This window comes from Chinchilla lanigera, unplaced genomic scaffold (genome assembly GCF_000276665.1).
Source record: "Chinchilla lanigera isolate Chin_1 unplaced genomic scaffold, ChiLan1.0 scaffold00020, whole genome shotgun sequence".
In the NCBI taxonomy this organism is placed as follows: Eukaryota; Metazoa; Chordata; class Mammalia; order Rodentia; family Chinchillidae; genus Chinchilla; species Chinchilla lanigera.
This window is the reverse complement of record NW_004955421.1, coordinates 21652406-21662646: the sequence shown is the minus strand read 5'-3', so window position 1 is coordinate 21662646 and position 10241 is coordinate 21652406. Positions and strand designations below refer to the sequence as shown.

General features: G+C 50.3%; 1 protein-coding gene across 1 annotated transcript in view; it reads right to left on the bottom strand.

Annotated features, from left to right (window-relative positions):
• Positions 1-9992, bottom strand: part of Ccdc37 (coiled-coil domain containing 37) — a 33212-nt gene extending 23220 nt beyond the window's left edge. Inside the window, exons 1-5 of the mRNA XM_005383833.2 lie at positions 9654-9992; positions 8535-8642; positions 4583-4657; positions 2494-2594; positions 955-1147 (exon numbers count right to left, since the gene is read on the bottom strand). Of these exons, the coding sequence (XP_005383890.2) occupies positions 955-1147; positions 2494-2594; positions 4583-4657; positions 8535-8642; positions 9654-9897 (721 nt within the window). The 5' untranslated portion in view covers positions 9898-9992. The remainder of the gene's footprint in view (positions 1-954; positions 1148-2493; positions 2595-4582; positions 4658-8534; positions 8643-9653) is intronic.
• Positions 9993-10241: the final 249 nt, after the last annotated feature.

Here is a 10241-nt window from a genome sequence, read left to right as displayed (position 1 = left end):
ATGAGTTGAATGAGATAATAACTAATTTTTGCAAAGCAGAAAAATCTTCAGGTTATGTTTTTGACTTGTTCTCTGCCCAGAAGAGCTTTTTTTTTTTTGGTTTTTCTCCGGTACCGGGAACCGAACTCACAACCTTGCGCTTGCCAGGCAGGCGCTTTTGCCGCTGAGCTAAATCCCCAGCCCCCCAGTTGGAATCTTAAATACTGACTATGTATTAACAGTCTACCAACTCAAATAATTCAAAAATTTTGAGCCGGCTGTGATGGCACAGGCCTGTAATCCCAGCCTTTTGGAAAGCTGAGGCAGCACAAGTTAGAACCCGGACTGGGCAATTTAGCAAATTAGCAACAAAAATTTGAAAGAGGCTAGGGATGTACCACAGTATGAAAGCCCTGGGTTCAGTCCTCAGTAACACATACACACAGACAGACAGACACACACACACACACACTGTGTAATACTGCAAAGCTAGAAAGCAGCAGGAGAAAATCAATGAGGAATCAAAGAGGAATCAGTGACGAATAAGATAAGGCAGTTTAAATGACAAAGCTTTCTTTTGGTTTGGTTTAGGGTTTTGTTTGTGTTTTGTTTTGTTTTTGTTTTTGTGCGGGTGCTGGGGAGAGGGATGGAACCCCGCACCTCACACAGGCCAGGCGGTGCTGTTCCACTGAGCCCCAAACCCGAACTGCCCGACCTGCCTGTCTTGTCGATCACGCAGGCTGTATCAGCGGCGTTCATCCACATTCGGAACGCACAGCCGCTGTGATCCAGACTCCTAAAGCGCAATCCAGAGAGACTGAGCCCGAGACAGACCAGTGAGGAGTCAGATGCAGATGTGGGAAGCCCTCCTACAGGTATGTAGTGAGTGGCGGGGGGGCACAGAGGGCCCCAGGTGCTGTCCCTCTGAGGCACGACTGCCCCGGATCCCCCATCCCAGGCCATGGAGGGTGGCACCTTTGGTCATGATCAGCTTCCAGGCCGTATTATCACCAAAGGTGCGCAGCTGCTTGATCTCGTCCAGCAGCTCCTGGTCTTCCAGCTCCTCTTCAAGCTGCAGCTCCTGCCGCAGGCAGCTGTTCTTGGCGGACATCTTGGAGGCATACGTCATTTTCTCGTGTACTCGCATCTTCTTCTTCTGCTCCCGCTCCTGGGGACAGCGAACTGGGTCAAGTGGGACTCAGGCTCCTCCTCCTACCTAATACCCTGCGGGGGCCTGGCCTGGATGTCTGCATGGGCCCCTCTTGGGACAGGGCCCATGGGAAGGCACACACACACACACACACATGTACAAAGTACGCACACACAACACCTGTGGAGCTGGGTGCCGGCTGGAAGGCCCAGCTCTGCGATCCTTACCACCGGGCCCTGGGCTCAGAGCAGAGCTGGAAGGAAGGCTCAGAGGGAGGCCAATCAGCACAGGAGAACGGGGCGCCAGGTGGGGTCACCCGGTAAATTACGGGTACCCACCCAGATGTGCACCCAGAGTGACACAGGAGCACACGCCTACTGACAGATGACTTTTATCTGATACTCACATTTAACTGAGGGCCATGCATTTTTGACATGGTAGATACGACAAATATGCTCGAGGAACTTAGATTTGAGTTTCCAAAAAAACATGGAATCCCAAGTTTGATCTGCAGGTTCTGTTGTCAGTGTCAGACCACTGGAAAGTCACGGGTGGTCTGCTGTTTTCACCGATTTTCCCCACTCCCCTGCATGCCCGTCCTGCCCCTGTTGGGTGCCATCACAGCTCAGCACTCCCATGGGAAGAAGATCCCAGGACGGTGGAAGGGCACCACTGCCCACAGTGGATCTCTGGCCTAAATTCCCACACCCTGCTGCTGACTGGGAACTGCGGGTCTGCATGTGTCCTGTGGGCTCTTCACCCTCCCACCCTCAGCGCTGGCCCTTCCCTAAACTCCTTTGGGACTCTGCAGCAGCACTCGCCTTCCTCTTGGGACCTGCCAGGTGCCACAAACCATTCCACACCTATACTCCTGCAGGAGTTCAGCAAATGCAGCATCTAACCTGAGGCCACCAGGTGGCACAGCTATGCGTGATAGCAGAGTTGGGAAAATGTCACCTTTAGAATCCCAGTGGCAACAGGTCTGCCTTAATGAGGTCTAAGGTGGCCCTTGAAGGACAGGGGGAAGGTCAAAAGGGAGTGGCATTTCACCCAGAGGACAGTGAAAGAGATGGTGGCCAAAGCTGTAGATGCTTCAGCCCAAGGAGCGCATATGACCAAGGCCCAAGGACAACAGGGATGGAAATGGGTAACATAGCTGGGGGCAAGTCAGCAAGTTGACAGCCAGGCAGTGTTTCCAGGTAACCTTGAAGGAAAAGATGAACCATTGACTATCGTAGAGTAAGAGTAACCCGAGGAGCAGTGCTTTTCTGAGAGGGGAAGCATGGCACTGTTTATGTAACAGAAAGAAGCACCAGAGAAAGAGAAGCTTCACAGAGGCGCTGGACCCTGTCCTGGATACTCACTGCGAGGGCCTTGTTCCGCTCCTGATCTCTAAACAAGAAGATATCCACATCTCCAGACATATGGAAAGGATTAGCTGGACTGTCTGGATCTTTCTCACGTCCTAGGAGGGAGACACTGTTGGAGAAAGAAGCAGCCTACTCTTCCAGGCAGAGGTCTGTGCTTCTGGGTCCCTGAACCCTCCCAAACCAGCATGTGGCACACAGAATGAATAGCAAATGTGCTCTTGGATCCAGCTCTGCCTGAAGTCCACTCCTGGGTCTTCCAGCTCCATAGATTTACCTCCGTGGTTTAACCCAGTGTGAGCTGCTGTCCTGCACATCTGAAAGAGAGCTCATGAACATGACCCTTGTGCCTCTAGCATCTGCCCTGTCTTTTCCTTTCAAGTTTCAGGAAACCATCTCTCACAGAGGAGGGAAGCCAGAGCGTACTGTCCATAGTGGTGGAAGGATGCAACATACGTCTGCTGACTCTGAGCTGGGAGCCTTTTCTGAGCACTGTGGGACCCAGGTGAACGTGTTTGTTTTTCTAGGAGCCTGTATGAGCCTCCTGGAGTGAGGTGTGCTTTGTTCCTAATCTCCATGATTTTCTTTCCCACACTGAGTTTGATTCAGAGAGAAGGAGGGGAAAGGTATGGGGAGAGGAAGAGGGATGTTGATTCTAGAACAGATGCCCAAGGGCTTCTCTATGAGTGTCAGGAAGTGGGGAGGTCAGAGGAGGACCCGCCTCCCCCACCAGACATTTTGTAATCAGCCCTCCCCCAAGTAACAGTATAAATATATGTACAACTGTAGGACAGCCCTGGAAAAGAGGGGTGCTGCTGAGATAGCAGAAGTTGTTAGGGAGCTCTGAGTGAACATGTCAGCACCAGAAAGAATACAGACAAATGCAGAATGGGTACATCCCTTGGGAGAACAGACAGCATGGCTCATCAAATCAAAGGCACAGAGAATTAAAGGGTGGGGGAGGGACTCTGTTAGTTAAGAGAGACTGCAGCGGCTCGGTTCTCAGCTGAATCCTGACTAGAACAAACTTTCTTTAGGAAGACATTTTTAAGACTTTCTTTAAGTTGTAATGATGGGACCGTGCGCTTGTAAAGAAACATCCCCGTCGGTGACAGGTGCACGCTGCCGTATTTAGGAATGAAATGAAATGACATTTAAAGTAAAACAAAATTTATCTGAAAATATCTTAGCAAAGACAAAAAAGAAAAAAGAGGAAAAGGATAGATGAAGCAAAGGCAGCAAAATCACGTCAACTTCACAATGTGAGCACAGTTTCCTGGTTCTTGTTTTCACTCCTGGGCGTGCTTGAATTTTCATAATAAAAAAAAGAAAGCAGAGACGGTGGGGCGGAGGGAGACCATAGGAAATTCTCACAGCACAGACCCCAGCGGAAGGATCCGACTACAGACTAAGCTGTGCGCCCAGGACCACAGCAGGAAGGAGGGAGTCCCGGCAAGCCAAGGCGTGGAGCAAACTGCAAGAAGCAAGTTCCCCCGGCAAAGGCTTAGGAAGGAGGCCGTGGCAGCTAGCTGCCTTTCCTTCTCCCTCCAGATAGGTGATAACAATGTGCCTGACTCTGAAAGTCCTCCTTGTAGATACTCATGGTCACATGGCAAATGTAGCCCATTAGCCCGTGGGCAGAAATGGCTGAGTGGACCTTCGAGAAAGAGTTCTTTCCCTGGGAGGGCTGAGTTGGCAAGTGAGCGGTTTTGTCCTTTCCTTTCTCTCTTCCTGGAATCAAAGATGAACAGGCTGGGGTTACCGGAGACATTTTGTGACCATGGGGCAGCCTCGTAGTTGAAAGTCCTAAAGCCTTTTCAATAAAGCAGAAAGACTTAGGACCTACGCACCTGGATGACGGCATGGAAGTGCTGTTTGTGGAGGCCTGTGGACCCTGCGACCACCTTATTTTCCATTACTGGAGGAAAAATACATCCTATTTTATGTTCCGTAGCTCCATTCTCAACAGAAGAGAAGTATTTCCCTTTTCCCTCAGCACTAGAGACTAGGTCTGAGGGCATCTGCTGCAAGGGGAGGGGGTTACCTTCTACCAACTCAGACTTGAGCCACCCAGCTCGAGTGTTACCTTTGCGTGGTTTTGCAATCTTCTCCAGTTTTTCAGTGATCGAAGAAGAACTGTTCTTGGATTCCAGACTCTTCCCTGTGGAGACACAAAAGGGAGAGCTGTGGCAGTGACACACCTGGCGGGACAGCTGTGAACATATGCGAGGCAGGGGGGATCCTGGGTCGCAGCGTCAGTTCCTCACACTTGCTGAGCAGCTTGGAAAGTCACCTGGCCTCTTGGAGCCTCGGTTTCTCTGTCTGAGATGGTCAGACTGACTTTGCTGGGAAAATGTGAGAGCTGTGCAAGAGAAAGGCCATCACCCAAGGTGCTGCCCACATGCTGGCGTGGATTCACACACTGTTTGTCTCTTGGTGACGGGCACAAGTATTCATTACTTAGCACGGTGTTCTTAAGAACATCTTTGTTACAACCTGTGAGCAGATGTATTTTTTAGTGAAAAGGGGAGGAACACTTAAGCGTGTGTAGATTTTAAATGATGCCTGAGCTGGGCATGGTGGTGCACACCTGTAATCCCAGCACTCTGAAGGCCGAGGTGGGAGGATCGTTGTGAGTTCAAGGCCAGCCTGGGCTACAAAGTGAGCTCAAGGCCAGCCTGAACTGCAGAGCAAGACCCTGTCTCAAAATGACAAAAAAAAAAAAAAATGATGCCTGAGACCCTTTATCTATTAAAGGACACTGGCTCACTTGTCAGAGATGTTAAACATATTTTCCCTCCAGGAGATTTATCAATTACATTTTGGCTTTATCTGTGTTTTCCTTGCAGGAAATTATAATGTTTTGCTTAATGAAATGCTTTGGAGTTTTGCATCTTACTTAGAAAGGCATGGTGCATCCAAAAATTACATACCTTTTTAAAAAATCCCGTATTTTCTTCTAGTATTTTAACAACATATAATTTTTAAAATTAAAAAGTCCTTAAGCCAAGTAGGGTGGCACACACCTGTGATTTCATCTAGTCAGAAGACCTAGGCAGAAGGGCCTCAAGTTAGAGGTCAACCTGGGCAACTTGAAACCCTGTCTCAAAATAAAAATGGGGCTGGAGATATATCTCAGTGCTCCCTAGCCTTAATCTTCAGTACTGTAAAATAAAATAAAGTCTTTAAAATAAAAGACTACTTTTAGAAACAAGGTAGAAGAATAAAGATAGGTAGGCAATAAGGAAACTAGAGTTCTAAGCCATGATCAAAGTCACCCAAGGCTATCCCCGTCTCTTGGCCATACCCTACTCCCTAGGCCTTTCCCAAATTCAAGAATCAGTTTATCCCCTTCTCGTATACTAATTTATCACCTGGCCAGAAAACTTGCAAAGTCAGATTGGGTGGCATCCTAATTCCCTCCAGACTGAAGAATGAACTAAGACAAAGGCTGGAGGGTTGTAACGGAAAGGCTGGATCGGCGTGTGCCCAAAGGCACCTAAAAGCAGGATGAAGCTGGGCATCCCTGCCTTCAATTTATCTCCCTTGTTACCTTCAAGCTTTGGGTCAGATTTCTGCTTGGCTCTGCACAGAGGCGTTAATGATTTAAGAAGTGTCTGTATTATATGGTTTATTAGCTTTAAGTGTATCTAGACTATCTCATTTCCCCTTTACGACTGAGAAAACCAAGAGCAGAGTAACTGGAATAATTTTCAGGATTCACAGGGACTTGCAATTGTCAGGTTTACAATGGACGATATCCAGTTCCAGACCCCCAAAGCAGTGACTAAAAATATCCAGCCACTCCTAAACTTACAGTCACTTTGGATTGCAGGAAAACCAGAGCCTCGCAGACCTCCTCGTGACGAAGTCACCTTCCCAAAGTGGGAAGCCGTTACCCCATCCTGGGAACTGAGGATGCCTCCAGGCAAAACCAGCCCTCTCCCGGGGAGCACATTGTCCTTCAGGCCACAAGGATTCCTCCAGAGCCACAAAACCAGAGCTGAGAAAATGATCAACTGGACCCTGGCCCACCCCAGCTTGTCTATAAAGGCAGGGGTCCTTTTGTAAGTGAACTAGTCCGCACCCTTCAGCAGAGGGAGCCCCCGCCAGCGGCTCAGGCTGCAGTCTTTTCTCTGTTCTCCCTTACTTTCTAACTCTGCCTAGTACATCTGATGTCCTGAAACGCTTTTCTGTGATGACAGTTGACAAACCAACTCTTCAGGGTGGGGAGAAATCCCCATCACCTCTTAGGGGTACACAGAATAATTCAGAGCAGAGAAAGGCAGATCTGGGTATGAGATAGCCACACACACACACACACACACACACACACATACATGCGTGTGCACACACACACACACACACAAATGATAAACACGTCCTGGGCAGAGGGAGGTGCAGGGTGAGAGCAGAACACCTCAATGTATCGTTAGGGAGCAGTCTCCACAATGCATGAGCTCATGGAAGAAACCAAGAAACAGAGTATTCTTACTATGTGGCCATTTGTGTGGGGACAGGACAGACTCCATCCATATATATTTGCTTGAATGTGCACAAAGCGTGTTTGGAAGGGGAACACTGGCCGCCTCTAAGCTGTCGAGGGACAGGACAGGGCTAAGCTTTTCCAGAAGGCTGAGGTGAGGCACTTTGAATCTACTGTGAACCATGGCATATTTTCTTCAGTAAAAAAAAGTAAATTCAAATTTAAAATCGGAAGGGAATTAAACACCTGTAGATGGTATTGTCCATTGAGTCCTTCTCACAGCCGCTCTTGTGCTACCCAATGTGAGCATCCAGGGCACACACGTTGTCCCATTAGAGAAGGGACATTCACCCAGGACCTGGGACTGGCTGACCACCTCCTCGGGGGCTCAGCCTGGTACCCACAGCGGGCATAAAGCCGAAAGAAGCTCATGTCCACTGTGGCACCTTCCTTGTGGCCTGTTATGAGCTGACCTGTGCCACCCCCTAAAGTGTCACTGAAGTCCTAACTCCCAGCCCCTCAGAACACGGGCTCATTTGGAAATAAGGTCATTGCATATGTAACTAGGTTAGTAGAAGTCCTGAAGTGGGACAGACCTCTACTCCCGTCTGACAGCTGTCCTTATAAAGGAAGACTTGCATGGACACCCCGAAGGCCAGTGTAGTGGTTGACTGATTATGTCAACTTGAGAAGTTTAGAAGCATAACTAAACTTGGCTCAGCAATTGGCCCAGCAATTCTACACCCTAGGGTGTAGAGGAGCCGCCCCAGGGTGGATCATCACCTAGATAATATAAAAGGGAAATGAAGAGGGACAGAGGAACTTCCATTCCTTTTGGAGGAGCTCCAGTCTTCACCTTCAGTTTGGACTAGGTCTCCTGGCTTCTAGTGCAGACTCTTTGGCTTCCACCTTGGATCCTTCAGCCTTCCGTCGCAGACTCATCGGCCTCCTGGTACGGACTTGCACGGAGCTCTGCAGTGAACTCCAGACCCTGGACTGCTTCCTTCGGTCTTCAGTGTGCAGACACCCTCTGCACACTTCCTCATACAACTCTGGCTGACCGTCGTAAGCCAATCTTGTAATTTCTTATAATTTGTACATCCTGTGTTATATCTGTTTCTCCAGTAAAACCCTGACTGATACAGCCAGAGAACTGTATGAACACGAAAGCAGAGATCAGAGTGGTGCCTCACAAGCCAAGGGATACCAAAGGTTGCCGGCAACCACCAGAAGCCAGGAGACAGGCCTGGCCCAGATTCCCTCGCACCCCTCAGAAGCGGTCAGCAGAAGCAAGCAGACACCTTGATCTCAGACTTTTAGCCTCCAGGACCATGAGGACTGTAAATGTCTGCTGTTGAACCCACCCAGTCTACGGCACTCTTTTACCACGACAGCTATAAAAACCAGTCCTTGTTTTTCATAGTAAGGGGACTTGGCAACTCTGTGATTTCTGTGTTCTGGTCAGATGTAAAGCTGCCGTAATTCTTCAGTAAGTGCCAGACATGGTTGTCCCAGGCTCTGCGGGTAGCTGCCACCCCAGCCCTGTACTCACTGTCATAGGTCACACTGTTGTAGATCCGAATAGACCGCATCTTGGACATCTTGACTAGGGACAGACGGGTCGACTCAAAGCTTGACCCTGGCTGAAGGAGAGTCTCACCTGGAGAGTGACACAGTGCATGAGTGGGGGGCTTCCCCATGGCCCACAGCCCACCTCACTGCTGGGCAGCTGAAAATCTCTGGCGTTTGCTGAGGACTCAGATATTGCTGAGGACTCAGTCACACTGAAGGCCCCTTCCTCCCCACTTCGCTGGCTCCCACTGACCCTCCCAGGTGTGGCTCCAGCTGCCCCAAGCTTTCTGTGCTTAGAATAAGTGTGTCAACTTTGGTCTGCCTCAGGGCCTTTGCATTTGCAGCCTCCTCAAAAAATGTTCTCCTGCATCTAGCTGGGACTGGGTGGCTTCTGTCAACCCTCAGCCCCAATCCCACCGTTCAGAAAGACCTTCCATAGCCCCCATCCAAAGTGCCTTCTTTCTTCCCACTCCCATATACCCTCACATTGCAGAGGATTTTCTCGTCTGCAATTACCGCTGCACAACGATCACTTTTTGCAAAATCAATTTATTGTCTATTTGCCCCGACAGTGCGAGCTGCATCAGATCAGGGGTCTCTTCTCATCAAAGCTCCTGACATGTCTTTGGCACTCTGTTGACTTATCGTTTTGCTTTGTGTAGGAGGAGGCAGGAATTCAGGGAGGTGTCCAAGGTCAGGCAGCCAGGAAGGGCTGGACCCCGGATTCTAGTCCGGAGTTGTGGTGACTTCAAGGCTTGCACCATTTCTGCTACATTCTTACAACAGTGCCTTGTGGAAAGGAGCCCCACGCAGCCCAGAGAATCTCGGGCTAGCAGGGCTAAGCCTCCTAAAACCCTAGCTCCGCCGGGCCCTTGGGCTACACGAGTCTGCTGGGACAGAAGGACCAAGGATGGACAGATGCATAGGCATGTGAGAAAGCAAGTACAATGGAAGAAGGGCGCGGAGCTTTCTTCGGGGACCTTATGAGGAGCGCTTAGAAGGCTCCGCCTCGGACCCTACACATCCAGGGTCACCCCAGTCTTGCATCCCCGCCCGCCAGACCCGCGCACCCGCTCAGCCTAGCCCAGCGCTTACGCACCAACCGCGCGCCCCGGTTCGCTCCGAAGCCTTAGCGCCACAGTTCTCCAGTGTGAGCTTCTGGGCCCTGCGTTTACGTCGCCAAGGCAACCATTCTCCCGGCCAGCTGTGACGTCACAAAGGCCCCGGGGGCGGGAGGCGGGGTCGCTGGCGGCTGGGAGAGGAGGACCGCGGTTAGGCTGCCGCGGCTCGGGGCGGCTGGTCCAGGCTGGGGAAGCGGCGGCCCGGGAAGTTACCTTCCTCATCTTTCCTTATTCCGTGCTCCCGTTAGCTTTTTCTTACTGTCAGATAGTTTATTCACGGTGTGCCACGCGCTGAGCAGGGCGCCCAGGATGAGTGAAACAAAAATAGACGTGGTCCTTTCCTGCACGTTCTAGAGGGCCAGTTCTGAAAGTGCGATCTGGGACCGCAGCCTCAGAAATGCTGAGAGCGCGCTAAAAAGCGGGTTTCCCAGTTCTGGAGGTGGGATCCAGCAGTATGTGTGGGTTACAACAAGTTCTTCCTGGCCCTCCACACATAGTAAACACGAACAGTGAGAAGTTTTTCTGTGAACCTAGGTGGGGCAAAATGCAGCGATCAAGACCAGAGG